The sequence below is a fragment of the Tenrec ecaudatus genome, chromosome 15, assembly GCF_050624435.1.
Source record: "Tenrec ecaudatus isolate mTenEca1 chromosome 15, mTenEca1.hap1, whole genome shotgun sequence".
Taxonomy (NCBI): Eukaryota; Metazoa; Chordata; class Mammalia; order Afrosoricida; family Tenrecidae; genus Tenrec; species Tenrec ecaudatus.
The window spans coordinates 8,101,988-8,117,519 of NC_134544.1; the positions used below are offsets into that span (position 1 = coordinate 8,101,988).

Here is a 15,532-nt window from a genome sequence, read left to right on the forward strand (position 1 = left end):
GGTGACTTCCAACTTGTAGCAGCTCTGTGTGCAGCAGGAGGAGGCCTGCCACGTCCTGTGCCACCCTCCGCATGGCAGTTACATTACGCTGCAGCTCATTGTTGCAGCCCGCGTATCACCCCTCTCCTGGGGGGACTTTCTCTTTTAGCTGACCCTCTGCTTTACCAGGCATGGTGTTCTTCTCCAGGAACTGGTCACTTGAACACGTGATGCTCTTTCACCTCCTTGCTTTAGTCTCTGTCTCCCTCCGTACCCCACTAGACTGGTTGTTCCATATTGGCAAGAGATATATCTATTTCTCTCTATATATTTGTAGATAGATATTTCTGTCTTCTCATCACTTAGTGTGGGCTCTGTGCACATATGTGGAATACATGAATCTTCCTCGGAGATGAAAAGCGTGGAAACAAGCTATTTCCCCGAGAGGAAAGTCATTTAAATCTACCCATCCTTATACGAAAGCAAGCCTGCCTTTGAAGCTGAACCCTTTTTCCTGTGCTCTTTCTTCAGAAAAAGAAGCCACTGCTGAGACAATCTGAGTGGAAGGAAGCATCGCTGTGTGTCACATCATAAAAATTGTCTGTTTTATAGAGCAGAGGGATCACCAAAGGCTCCAGAGATGGATTACCGAACTTTCCTTTTTGTTATTCTTCATGTGTACAAAGGTAAAATAAAGAAAGAAATAGGGAAAACCCTATGTCTTCATTCCAACCTTTTACTGTTTTCCTGGTCTTATGGTTGTGACCTGTTCAGAATGTACTATGCTCTTTAATTGGCTTAGGCAATTTCTCACTTGTCCATAAAAATGTAACGTTGGGATTTTCAGTGGTAGAAACCTTCTCAGACTAAGGTGGAAATCTTAGACTTGTATGATCATCTCTATAGACTCTCTTCCTGGGTCTGAGAAAACACAGAGTATCGATTTGATGTTTCACTCCCCAAGGCTAAGTGGATGAACGTGGTATTGTGTATTCCAGCCCTAGGCAAGGAGATAATGTGGGACACAACTGTGAAGTTTGCAGAGAACATGACTCTCGATTGTGTGTATCCATCGACGGACACTTTAACCCAAATGGAATGGTTCCGGATCCAGGCAGTGAAAAGAGAGTCCATCGCGATTTTCAACCCCATGTATGGTGCCCTCATCAGAGATCCCTATGAAAATAAACTATACTTCTTAAACTCCACCATGACTGCCAACGATATGACCCTTGCCTTTTATAATGCTTCCGAAGCTGATCTTGGGTTCTACTCCTGCTTCCTCTACATGTTCCCGTCCGGACCTTGGGAAAAGGTGCTACGAGTGGTTCATTCAGGTAAGGGCATGCTTCTTCTTCCTCTCTACCTTCCAAACCAGTGGGTCTCAACCCATGGGTCTCGAGAAATGACCCTTTCACAGGGGTCGCCAGATTCATAACAGTAGCAAAATTACAGTGATGAAGTAGCACGAAAATAATTTTATGGTGGGGGGAATCCCCACAACATGAGGAACTGTATGAAAGGGTCACGGCATTAGGAGGGTTGAGAACCACTGTTCCAATCTGTGTTACTTGAGTCCATACGACCTAAGTGGATACCAAAAAGCAAACAAATTTTAAAAAAAGTAAACTGGTTGTCCTCAAGTTGAAAATTCAAGTAGAAGTGACAAAATATATTATTTTTCCAATTCCCAAATCTATTCTATTTGGTTTGATTCGTTTTTTTTAAATAATAGTGAAAGTCAAATTTAGGTTTCTTAAGATGCTCCCATTTCTATGTTTCACACCTTTGGGTGTCAGGGGAGAAAGCAGAGGTTTCATATTGTTTGAAGACTAACTGGAGCCTAGATGTACCTGGTAGTGACAGTGTTTGGGCTTGGGAATCAGGGATCTCTGGGTGCTTTATCCCGGGGATGTTACACCGTTTCCCCTCTCCACTAGCCCTCAGCGCCAACCTTAGTGTCCGGACGTTCAATAGCCTGTCTACAGCATGCAATCGCGAGCTATTGGTGAACCCTGGGAGGGTCCCATTTTGCACTGCCTCTTCCATCTCATCCACATTCAGCTAGAGAGAATTTAAGAGGTGGTTAACTGCCATGTTGGAAAGCTTCTAACGATCTCTTGGAGTGTGACCAACAGTGCTTTTGGCGTGAAACTTAGTATGTTCCACAACCCAGTATTAGCCACATGGCGTGAGTTTGTTAGACTGGAAACTCTTGAGTTTTACAGTCATTACATTCTGCATAACCTGTGTTAGCTGCAACATAAATTGGAATAACAGTAGCTTTCTCCTTGCTGACTGGCTCAACGAATGGTCCATCCATGGCAGTCAGAGGAAAGTAGTTATGATTACTGTCCGTAGTACTTTGGTTGGTTCTTTTCCTTTTGGCATAAGAGCCCAGTGGTGTAAGAATAATAATCAAAGACCCCCGGTGTGTAGTGGTTATCTGCTGGGTCTTTCACCCATCCTTTCCTTATTTGAGAATCCTCCTCGCCATGTCAGTCCTTGTTTGCTATTGTTGAATGTGTTTGCCAGCTTTCAGTTGGTGGTCCACCTGTGATCAGCTGTGCCAGTATAGGGGTGCACTGGCAGGGGTCTTACAGAGACTGAGCCTCCAGCAAAGAGGCGGACCCGCTGAAGCTGCACAAGAGGGACCCATCACTGCCCTGTGTGGTGAGTCTCTGCCATGGGACCCCCAGGTCGGATGTGCCATTTTCTGCCAGAGGATGATAAGGGAGCTTGATGTTTTCTTGTAGTTCAAGGTGGAGGCTTGGGTAAATTGAAGAAAGTTCAGTGGTGCTGCACCACCAAAGGAGACCTGTGAGCATCATTATGGGGGGAAATGGCAATATTTTTGTCACTCAGATGGATTGCTTCTGTTATCTTTTGAGGACAGGGAATGAGCAGTGGTCATGATTCTCCGTGTCCTTTGACTTCTTGATGGTGTCCTTAGCTAGGGTTGTTGCTGCTGCATTTGGACATTTAAATTGTGCAAGAATGGTTAAGGTCAAGATTCTGTGCTGGTGTTGCATGTACATTCATTTTGGCTTGGTTGCTGTTGAAAATACGCACTGTTTGACATACGCCTACCCAATGGTTTCTGCATCCACAACTCTGTGACACATTTGACGAAGGCCTTTGCTACCTTCCAAGGTGCTCTTGTCATTTTGAGCTCCTATAGAGAGTTCTTCAAAGAGCAGTCCAGAGACTTCAGGATCACCTCAGGGCAAGCGGGTCAGGGGTTCATCCTGCCATGGCTCCCGACAGTCTGGAGTCCACGGAAGTGGGAAGCATCTTCCACCCACTTTTGAGATTTGGGAAGAATCTTTTATTTTAAAGTAAGAATTAAAGTGAGTTACAAGAAATCAGAATAACCCATTTTTCGAAATTAACCTTAATATAGTTTTAAAAAATTCCCCTTTGTGCTTTATTAAAAACACACCAGGGTTTATGAATATTGAGGTTTTGTGTAAGGTAAAGGGAAAGTTGAAGATCTACTTGACAGTGGAAAAAATAAAGGGTGGTGGTGGTGGTGAGGGGGACTTGGACTCCAGAAAGCCCCATTGGCATAAATGATTGGAAGTGCTTCAAACGAATTGGGAATTAAGCCACTGGCTCTGGAAGCACATGGATTTCTGCTCTTTTCTGGTGACTTATCATGTGCCAGGCACTTGGTCTGGCCAGGATGCACATGCGGAGGTTTCCTCACATGTTCCCCTCACCCACGTTGATGGGTTTTTACGGGGCACGGGGGCAACATAGGAGCGGTGTCCTCACACTGGGGACTACCCTCAGGGCTCAAACATGACCCAGTCCCAGCCTCCCTTCTTCTTAAACATTTCAATAACATTCACTTGCTCAGGCAAAAATATTAGCCTGTAGTCCCTAAAGGCAGGTAAGACTAAAACAAAGGCTATGAGTGAAAGGTTGGAGATGGAGGTGTGGAACAGAGATTTAGCCAGGAATGTGAAGTTGAGAAAGATTTTATTGAAGCAGGGAAAGAACTCCCCAGAGGGAAGGGAGAGCAGGGAATGGGACAGGGGCATCTTGAACTCCCGGATGGGTTCCGTGACCCAAGGAGTTAGGTCAGGGAAGTCGTACCTGGTACTGGGGCAGTGGGACATGCATGAGCTTAAAGGCATATGAGCCCGTAAGGGGAAGGGAGGTTCTTAGTTTTTGTGGTTGCAAGTCTCAGGCCAGGTGACGTTTTGTTAGTAAATCATGTTGTTCCTAGGAAATAATGTGGGGAGAGAGGGGCTGTGTTCTGTCCGAGGAGGTCATTTTGTTTTTAGGAAACAATGCTAGGGAAAGGGGGCTGAGTTCTGTCAGGGGAGGTAAGCTCTGTGAAATGCTGAAGGCAGGTGCTTTGAAGTTCAGGTGCTTTGAAATTCAGCCAGGTCATTTGTCTTTTCGAGAAGCTGGTACAAGGGGTTGCCTTGGTCTGGACCCAGCCCAAACAATAAGGATGGGTGTCAAGCACATGGCTAGTCTCCCCAGCACCTGCTAGCCAGCCCAGCAACTGAAGTGGCCAGTTCTGGGCACCTCAAGAGCAATAAAGCTTGCAGCAAATCCCAAAGAGACCCTAGACCCTGGCCCTGGAAGAGCTATGCCCTGCTATGCCCACAGAAGGTGCAACTGCTTCATGCCCCACCCAGTCCCTTGCTTTCTGATGCCCATGTCTAAGCTCCTTGCTTGCTGCCAGATGGGGCTTCCTCTCGCTTCTGTTTCTAGAAAGTCCCTTCTCGGGTAGCTCACTCTGGCGAGGATTTGTTCAGCGAGTGTACATAAAAGTGAACTGGCTAAGAAACAAACACTCATGATGGACCCATTCTGTAGCCCACAGGGGACAGTGAGAACCCACCCAAAACCAACCCAGCACTGCCTTGTGGGTTCTGACCCACAGAGACCCTGTGGGACAGAGTGGAACTGCTCTATAGGGTCCCCAGGACCGCAGTCTTTCCAGAAGGTGACTGACTGCCTCGTCTTTCTTTCACGAAGTGGCTGATGTATGCACTGGAAACACCAAGCGCTTCACAACTCTGCCACCGAGGCTCCTTCCAGTCAAAGCACAGCGGTTACGTGTGTGGAAACTGCTCTCAAGAGAAGTGGCTCATTTAGAGTATGTGTCAACAATAACAAAAAAGTCACGGTTACAGTCAATTCTGATCCGCAGAGACCCTCCAGGACAGACTGCGGCGGGTTTCTGGGACTGGAACGCTTTATGGCAGTGCAAAGCCCCCGAGAGGCTGATGGTTTCAAGCGACTGACCACGGCACCACCAGAATACGTGTTACCTAACTTTCCTCGGGTGTCTGCTTTGTATAAGGAGGGTTCCTGGTGGCATCGTGGTTAAAGTGCTTGACTGCTAACCAAAAGGTCAGTGGTTTGAGCCTACCAGACCTTTCCAGGGAGAGAGATGAGGCTCTCTGCTCGTGTAAAGATCTACATAACCTGGGAGTGTCTGTGTTCTACTCTTGGACCTAACAGCCGGGGGCGTTTGGTTCTAGTCTGTGTGAGGAGTCCCACCTGGTGAGCTTGGCTGCTAAACCCAAAGGTTAGGCATTCCAGTCTAGCAAGAGGTGCCCCAGAAGAAAGGAACTTCTGAAAACATCAGCCACAGAGAACCCAGTGACACTCAGTGCTACTCTGACACACAAGGGGTCGCTATGAGTCAGCAATGACCTTATGCTAACTTTCTATTTACTCCCATTGAGGTAGATGAGCGCCATCTTGTTTAGTGCCCAGGAGACACTGGGGGGCAGGTCAAGGTTTCCCATTCTGAGGCTCAGGCTGGTGAGCAGACTTGCCCCCGGTCAGCTCGAGGCTGAGTCCAGACAGTGGTTCTGGGGCTAGGAAGGTGAACGGGCGATTCCCACAGGCAAGGACACCTGGACAGGGTCTTGAGTGGGAAGGAAGCTTCTAGACAGAGATTCTCAGGACAAGAGAGGTGAGGCTGTTGCAGCACAGGTGCAGTTATTGAGGTAAGAGCAGAAGACACCCCTCTCATTGACAGAGGCAGCTCTGGGAATCATGTTCCGTACTTCAGAGTGTGTTGAGTTAGCGGTGCCCCATATTTTCCCCACTTGGTGACCCTTGAGGATGACACTCTTTCTCCGGCCCTCTCTCAGCTCAGCACACTCCCTGCATGAGTTGTATTGGGGGCTTGCGTTGTTAGCTTCCATTGTGTCGATTCCAGCTCATGGGGACCCTATGTGACAGTAGAGTGACTTGGGAGGATTTTCTTGCCTGTCATCTTCACAGGGCAAGCTGCCAGGTCTCTTTTTCAGAAGGGCTGGTGAGCTTGAACGCTAACCTTTAGGCAAGTAGCTGGTTGCTTACTGGTCTTAACCACCCTGGTTCCATCTCTCCTTGGTGGGAGAGCCGCTCTCTGTTAGACCCCTTCCTCTCTCCATGGCCACAGTGTTCTCTGCCCAGGCTACTTACTTTGCCACATCATTAGAAACCATCTTCTCTTGGTTGTCTGTGGGGCTGAGAAGCTATGGAGACTCCATTGGTCCTGGGGCTGTGCATTGCCTGGCAGTGCAAGGTGTCTCCCCCAAAGCTCATGCTGCCCTGGGGCCTCACTGGATCCACCATGACCTTTGACTTTCCTCTTAGCCAGTGGTTTCTTTTTTCCTCAAACTGGCATGGTGGGGCGGTTTGAGGGTGACTTAAAGCTGGGGAGGGGCGCTGTTTGTGGAGGTGGTGACATGATCTTGCTTGAACTAGTGTGAATGAGTGTGCTGACTTGTGGGGACAGAATTCACCTCCCAATGAGCTCATGCATCGAATCTTCATTTGGAATCTCCACCATTCAAGGTGACCATTGGATGACCTTGAGGATGACAGGCACCGACCTCAGCACTCAGAATCTTAAGAGAATCTGTTCTGCAGAATCTTAGGAGGGAGATAAGCCACAGGGGGTAGGTTTTCACTTCAGGTAACAAGTAATGTGTTGTTAGAGTTCAGAGAATTAGAATTTGCATTTAACCAAGAGGTTCAGGACAGAGTCCTTGAGGAAGAATGACTTGAATGTCCTTGGAGTGGGAGAGGGAGAGATGGGGGGAGGTGCATGGTTTACAAATATGTGGACAAGAGATGGCTTTGGCTCTAGCCTGGGCTGGAAAGTACATACCATTAAATGAAAGATGCTAGCAACGAAAAAGACAGAGAAGTACGTTGACGGAGGGTTTAACTGGATGCTGCTGTTGATTTGATTTCTTGAGATGGCTGTGTGTGTTTCATTAAAAAAAAAATGCCTCCAGGTTTCTTCCTTGTCTTTCCAACCTAAATAGTGGCTAAAGAAAATCCAAACACAAAGGAGGACAAGTCATACTGAAATGGGCTTGCAGCCTGTAGTCACAAACAAGTCCAAACGGAGCCATGCAAAGCCTTTATTAATCAGCAGGTTAATGCCATAAGTTGTGGTTTGTAATGCGTGGCTTGGTTTACGGTGACACAAACCATCCGAAAGCAGAGGATGCTGGCCGCACCGTCCCTTTTTATTGTCTAATCGCTCCTAAGGCGTTTCAAACCCATGAGCAATTGCGAGGATGGCGCAGGACCACAGTTTTCCTTCTGTTGGACACAGGGCCGCTCTGAGTCGGAACCCACTGGGCGGCACGTGACACCAACCACAGCCACCAGTAGGCACATACCTCCATCCCAGGTTCTGTGTGTGTCTGCCCTGCAGTCAGCAGGAGGGAAACAAGTGTACGAAAATGACGCTACTTTATATACATTCTAGTCCCAGGCACAGCGGTGCCGACGTGGCCTTTCCTCTGTGGATCTTCCACAAAGGGTTAGATCGAAGCACCACACGGCCTCTGCCGTGTTCTCCATTCCTAGGCTCACCAGGACATACCAGCTGACTCTCTCCAGTGTGGATCCCTCTGGATTTGCCCCTTGTGTGCAGCTGGATGTCTTTTTTAATTTTAAAAAATATGGATGGGAAGACATTGCTTCACATGCGATGATTAAACATGGAAACCGTGCACCCGCTCCTTGAGCTCATGCTAGCGAGCTCAGAAGGGAAGCATGCCTCATCTCCCTTTGCTGATCTGCGAGTGTGTGAATGAAACAAGGGGTGCTGTCCAATCCTACCCCGCCACAGTAGTACAAAAGATGGTCTATCGTCACCCCTCCCAGAGAAGGTCCACGCTGAAACAAAGACCTTGCCAGGGCACGGACAGCACACTCCTCACGCACACGCCTCATAAGAGAGCGTGTCCCTGGAGAAGACAGACCGTCAAGAGGATTTTAGGGCTTGTTGAGAGCCAAGTGATGGGCTTGTACTTCTCCAGGGTGGGAGGAATGGGAGCGGACCAAAACCTGAGTCCAGTCATTCTTATGGACTTGTTTTCCATGCTGCGGGCATGCCTCGCCCATGGGGTGAGGCTCTATCAGCAGACACCACCGGCAGAGAAATGAGAAAACAATGTGGGGAGGTCATCAGGCTGCACTCCCCCGTGCACACATGCAGGCGAGGTTGGATTACAGAGCTCACAGTGGTACATGCTGGGCTTTTGTGGGAGAGCTGGCTCCCAGGGATTCTCCCTGCCTGTGCCCTGATGGGCGGAGCCCTGGTTCCAGAGTGGTTATGCCTTGGACTGCCAACCACAAAGTCACCAGTTGTAAATCATCAGCCACTCTGTGGGAGAAAGAGGAGGCTTTTTACTTCTGTAAAGTGTTGTAAACTTGGAAGTCCACAGGGGCAACTCTGCTTTGCCCTACAGTGTCCCTATGAACTGAAATGGAACAGATGGATCTATCTATCACTACCTGTACCTCTATCTATCTATCTATCTATCTATCTATCTATCTATCTATCTATCTACCTACCTACCTACCTACCTATCTATCAAGAGGTGTCCTGAGCCAACACCTCACCCCTGAGCCTGCCCCCATCACGGTGGCCCCAGGCAGCACTGGATGAAAAGCTGCCTGGCCCAGCATCACCCTCAAGATCATTGCAGATCAGACCGTAGTGATTCAGAGGGTTGTCTCCAGGAAGTAGATCTCAAGGCCTTTTTTCTTAGACTGTCTCATTCTGAAGGCACCCTGGTGGCAGAGTGGTTTTAGCACCTGTCTGCTAACTACAAGACTGGTGGTTCAAGTCCACTAGCTGCTCTGCAGGAGAAAGAAGAGGATGTCTGCTCTGTCAAGATGCCCAGCCATGGAAACTGAAGGACCAGGCCTACTCTGCCCTAGAGGGTCCATTGTGAGTCGGGGTTGACTCCACAGCAGTTCCTAGGTCTAAGCATGGAAACTCTGCTGAAATAAAACCTGTCCACTACACCCATCCCTCCATGGCAGACAGTGGTGGCTGCATCAGCAGCATCAGCTGAAAGGGAGCCAGGGCCTCCCAAAGGGGTGTCCAGAATTGCACTGGACCACCTCATTCCCTTTCACATGTTCTCATTCTTGCCTGAGAGTTGGATCTGACTCACAGTGACCCTGTAAGACACAGTGAACCTGCCTGTGTGCATTTCTGTGGCTGTAAATCTCCAGGGGGGCAGCAAGCCTCATCTTTCTCCCTTGGAGGGCTTGGTGACTTTTGAACTGCTGACCTGTGGTGAGCAGCAGAGCACGTAGCCCACTCTGTCGCCAGGGCCCCTGGCAACTCCTAGCTTCAGCAAGTTCCAGAAGAAACCCTTGGCTCCCGAGTTGTTCCAAAGTGCATGCCGGCCACGGCGTTTGTAAACACTAACGCCCCTCTCTGTTAGAAGTGGTTTGGATTTCCAAAACGACCTCAGGGACGGGGCTGTGTCTGAGTTTCCAGCTTGGAAACAGGCCTGTCCTCTCCCCCACCACCCGCAGACTGCGCTCCTGTGTGGAGGCTGCACCGTTTTTGGGTTTTCCTCCTTTAACTCTCAGTAATCAAGCATGTTCGCACTTCTCCCACCGCTTCTAACCACAGCGACTCCTACCCCAGCGCCCCAGAGGCTGCCAACCACAGGCTTGGGGCCCGTTTCCTCTGCCAGTGGGCGCTGGCGGGGGCAGGGCGTGGGACAGGAGCAGGAGCTAAGCCAGCGACCTACAGCCTGCAGTGTCTGTTGGAATGACTGGGGGCCTGGCCGGCCTGCTGGTGGCCCAGCCACTGCTTACTAGAGAGGGACTCTTTTAAAAATCATTTTATTAAGGGCTCGTACAACTCATCAAAATCCATACATCAATGGAATCAGGCATGTTTGTACATATGTTGCCCACATTCTCTTTTAGACATTTACTTTCTATTGAGCCCTCGGTACCACCTTTATTCCCCCCCTAGCCCTTTCTGCATCCCCCTTCATTTGTCCCCGGTAGATTGTACATTGTTATTATTTTAATCTCTCCCACCGACTGCTGTCTCTATCACCCCATGTTTTCTGTTGTTATTCCCCCTGTAGAGGGGAGTATGGTTATGTGTCGATCATTGGGATCAGTTCCCCCTTTCTCCCTTCCTCTCCCCCTCGCCCCGCTACCCTTCTGGCATCACCATTCCCACTCCTGTTCCTGGACTCTGTGTGTCATGAGCTCCCATCCCTTTCTTTACCTGTGTACAGGTTGCAGTCTAGTTTGAACTGGGACGCATCACTGGGGTCATGGTAGTGAGAGACTCTTTTTTATTGCTTGATTTTGGTGAAACGTTTCTAGAAGCAAACAGTGGCCAGTTCTCTCGCGCCATTGATGACAGGTGTGTTCCTGTCCCCACCATCCTCCCTTACTCATGGAGGCTCATGCCACTAAGAAATCACTCTGCTTTCTGCCCCACCCCTGCCCTGGGGACCTCCCTAACTGGCAGAATCACTGCTGTCAGTCGAGTCTGACGCATAGCAACCCTATGTCATCACGTCATCACGCTTCTAAGACAGTAGATCTTTTTGGGAGCCGACAGCCTCATCTTTCTCCGGTGGAATGGCTGGTGGGTTTGAATCGCTGACCTTTCAGGTATGCAGCCGAGCTCCTTAACCACTCCACCACCCGTGCCCCTTCTTCCTCCTCTGACTACTCAACCCCATGGCCATCGTGCCACCCTGACTCACGGCAACCTGACAGGACGGGAGAACTGCCACTGTGGGTTTCTGAGACTTTGCCTTTTTATGGGAGTGGACACCTCCTCTTTCTCTGGCAGTGTGGCCGGTGGGTTTGAACCTCAGACCTTGTGGTTAGCAGCTCAGTGCAGACAGCCAAACACTTTCAAAGTATGAGTGATGAAGTCTTGACTTCAGTCTTACCATTTAAATATAAAATAGAACCCTTAGCCCTAGTGTTACCTGGGCTCCATTTCATCCCTGGTGACCTCTAGTAAGCCCTGGTCCCCTTGCCCTCGCTGATCTCCCCTAAGCGGCATTGTACTGTAGCTCCTCTTTTGTAACTGGGTTCTCCACTCCACACAGTGTTTGCCAATCCAGCCACGCTGCGGCGGCATCCAGACCCTGCTCCTCTTTATGGCTGCGAAATATGGGAACCCTGGTCTGGTGATCGAGAGCCCTGCAGGTAGCGTGCTGCTCCCCAGAACCCTCTCTGGGAAATGCTCTAGAGATGTAACAGGCAGATTTCAAGGTGTTGTTGACCTTCAAAAAAATGACAGGAATTACACACTGACTGATGACATTGCTGACAAAAGTCAATCTCTTACTATAGTAGCTTTGTTTTATATCTAAATGGTAAGACTGAAGTCAAGACTTCGTCTGCCCTACTTTGGACTTGGTGTCAGGAGAGCCCGGTCTCTGGAGTAGGACATCGTGCTTGGTAAAGAGCGAGAACTTGGACTAGATGGGTTGACACAGCGGCTGTCTCAGCGGTTGAGCTTGAAACCCATTGGGAGGATGGTGGAGGTCTGGGCAGCATTTCATGCTGTTTACAGAGGTCTCTATGAGGCAGAACCCCACAACAGCAAGTAGACACGGATATGGAACACAGGTGTTTAGAACAGAATACAGCAACATGACCCAAAAGGAGACTACGTGACTGAAGATTTGAGGAATAAGCAAAGCCCTGGCTTGCTGCCACCTCGGGAGCCAGGGTGGGTTTTGTTTCTACATTCGCACCATGTGGTGCCAACCTCTTCAGCACTGGTTCCAGGGCCTTGCTGTCTTGGCTCTGTGTTGAGTGTGTAGCTTTTTGGTTTCCTAAAGGATGGGTTTGCAGGCAGGACGCCTACTCATTTCTTCTGAGAAAATGACAGCAAGAGTCTATTTCTGAAGACAACCGTTATGGTTTTGAGTGGGTTCGGAGTTTGAAGATTATCAAGCCAGTCCTTCAGGGAGCAAAGCAAAATGATTCCCCCATGGAAAGTTTGTTCCTACTTACCCCAGAATAGTTTTAATTAAATAACTCAGCTGATGGGGCTCCTGGCACTTACTTCCCTGGAGAGGCTATTCACAACCCGGGAGGCTTGCCGCGAGACAATTTCCCCTGACTTCAGTGGCTGCTTCTTTTAAAAAGCCATCTTCGTAATCTGTTCATAGAGAAAGGCCTCCATTTCTGGAAGATGGATGGAAAAGGCTTCCCCAGGACTGAGATGAGGTGTGCAGGATCCACACGCTCCGTCAATAGCTCCATGCGTCACACCTGCTGATTGCAGTGGGGCGATGATTACGACCAATAAGAATAAAGTCAGTGTAAGGATGTCTGAGCTTGGAAGTGCACCATTGAAATGGCAGAATACTGATGGAACTCTGCACGCTCATTGCGCCAGACTGGCTCTTCAGAACATATTTGCCCATTTCTTGGCTGGCTGCATCAGCTGCTATCTGCTACCAGCATTGACATTTCTAGAACAGCACAGTGAAGGAGTCTCTCTCTCTGTATGTGGTATATAATTGAAGGAGTCCTGAGGGTATACTGGTTAAGTAGTGAACTGCTAACAGAAAGGTCACAGATCCATTCTGCTGGAGAAAGTGGAGGCTGACCACGTCTGTAAATACGACAGTCTTAGGGCTCTGGCGGGGAAGTTGTCCTCTGTCCTGTGGGGTCACCATGACTTGGGATCGACTCAATTGCAATGGGTTGCGTGTTGGTTTGATTGGTAGAATCATTTCCTTCAGGACAGGTCAAGAACCAAAGACTAGAGAAGGTTGGCTTGCCTGCTAATCGATCCCGCTAACAGAGAGAGGCCATTTGTTTCTATTTACAAGCTGGATGCTACCAGGGAGGCCAGCCATTCTTTTTATGTGAGAAACACCAGTGCATCCAGTCACTAGGTCTGAGGCAGAGCTTGGTGACATGAATGCATGCTTCCAAACAGGGCCGTTTCCTCTGTCCCATCAGCTTATGATGTCCCGTTTCTCAAACTCTCTTTATTCTCTTTTAAGGAGCATAGTTGCTCATCTAAATAAGTGAATACATATCCATTTAACCTGGAATTTGTCCCTTCTTACTTGATTTTTATTACATTTCTGGACACGGTCCCTGGAAAGAATGAAGGTTTAGTACAATGGAAGCATTTCTAGTCACGGCATTTTGTTTCTCTGAGCCGACACGGTGTTTGAAATTGTATACTCAACACAGACCTGCTATTATGTTTTCAGGGAAAATGGCAAAATTGAACCAAAGGGAAAATAGTAAGATTGAACCAAAAGGGGAAATGATTTAACTTCATTGTTTATGTGCCACTCTGATGTTTTGAACTTTGTTTTAGTCGATGAATGTTGACAACGGTAATTTCCCAATTTGGATCCATCCCTTCTAATCACACAGATAGGTATTGCTTGTTGGGGGCATAGAAATGAGTCTTTGTTTCTGAGAGGGGAGGCATGCAACTCGCTCTGCAAGCCAAGTGCTCACCATCAGGTAGAGAGAGAGGTGTAAGCAGCACAGAGCAAGGCTGGGGGCTTTGAGAGGGGACAGGAATGGCACCAAGCCCACAGACACCACAGAAAGTATTTGCATTAGGCGTGGAAATGGGCTTCTGACTTGTTGGGTGGAGATGAGGGAATGTGGGAAGGAGGGAGCTTCGAAGGAAGAGGAATGTCCCCTTTTTACTATATTTCAAAGAATAAAGTCATCATTGAGAGGCGAACATCTGAAAGCCGAGTCTGAATAATATAGCCCATCATAGACCTAGAAGTGAAATTATTCTCGGGCCCAGTGTTTGGCCTGGTCTCTGGACCCGTAGAACCATGCTTCGGGTAGTTAGCACAGCCCCAGCGGCACAGGGGTTAGGTGTGCCTGAAGTGGGGCTCCTAACTTTGTAAGGTTGTGAGTTCAAACTGACCAGTGGCTCCAAGGGAGGAAAATGAAGCTATCTGGGTAAGGGTCTAAGACGTGCTGGTAATTGTACAACCCCCCTTGATGTGATTGAACGATAGAACCGTTCAATTGTACAATATGTGAATCCTGTGCCAATGAAACACTTGGGACAGAAAAAATTTACAGCTGGGAAATTCTACACAGCATTGTTGTGAATTGGGATCAACTGGATGACGGTGGCAGGTTTGATTTCTACATACCGATGAGAACCATTGGTCTCTCTTAGTCTTCATTACCTGCAGAAAAAATACAGCTCAGTCTCTGGCGTCCTTGGAGTGGCTCCAGGCAGAAGATTCTAGAGGATCAGCATTGAGAAGTGAAAGGATTTCCCTGTGGATGAGAAGTTCTTGTGACGCAGGCTCACTCAAGAATAGCCCCAGGGTTCAGTTTGGGATCCTGGTCGCTCACCACTGCCCACTGCCATAGAGTCAATATCGGAATCATAATGACTCTACAGCACAGAATAGCACTGCTTCCAGGGGTTTCCAAGGCTGTAGATCTTTATTGGAACAGACTGCCCCATCTTTCTCCCTTGGAGCAGTTGATGCCTTTGAACGGCTAACATTGTAGTTAGCAGACAGTACGTAATCTGCTCTGTCACCAAGGCTCATCGGCTGACTTAGGGCACATGAGCTGAGCAGAGAGTCTGGGAATTGAGCAGGTTGGACTATGACATTTGAAGGGATCTCTGCCTGGCAGGATTGAGCAGTCAGAGCTCCAGGGGAAGCTGGGTTAGCGATGTCAGTGTGGTCACGCGAGGTGTGCATGCGTGCGTGCACACAGGGACCATTGACACTAATCACAAACCAGAGGGGCCAAACCACTCCAAACCAACCACAACTGAGTTGATTCCAACCCATAGCAGCCCCAGGGAACAGAGGAGAACTGCCCCAGAGTGTGTTCAAGGCTATAATCTCTAGGGGAGCAGAGCACCAAGTTTTCCCTATGGAACTGTGAGGAGTTGGACTCACCGCCCTTTTGGTTAGCAGCCACGTGCTTAACCACACTCACAACACAAAACCAAACTCGCAGCCACTGAGTCAGGGCTGATGCATAGCCATCTCCTGTGACTTTCTGAGACTGTGAGGGAAAGCCCAGTCTCTCTCCCTTGGAGTAGCTGGTGGTTTCACACTGCCCACCGTGCAGATCATGGGCCCAACTCATAACCATGACACCACCACCATGTATTTAGTGTTTGTTATGCAGCAGCCCAGGCATATGGATTGTTTAAAGGCTTCTCATAAATTCTTTCATTTAACTCCAATAATACCCATAGACCTCAGCATATGGTGGCAAATGGGACATGCGTTTGCCTGCT

At 48.7% G+C, this 15,532-nt stretch overlaps 1 protein-coding gene across 1 annotated transcript in view; it reads left to right on the plus strand.

Moving 5' to 3' along the window:
• Nucleotides 1–619: 619 nt before the first annotated feature.
• Nucleotides 620–15,532, plus strand: part of CD226 (CD226 molecule) — an 80,888-nt gene continuing 65,975 nt past the window's right edge. The window contains exons 1-2 of the mRNA XM_075533042.1: nucleotides 620–665; nucleotides 978–1,316. Of these exons, the coding sequence (XP_075389157.1) occupies nucleotides 620–665; nucleotides 978–1,316 (385 nt within the window). The remainder of the gene's footprint in view (nucleotides 666–977; nucleotides 1,317–15,532) is intronic.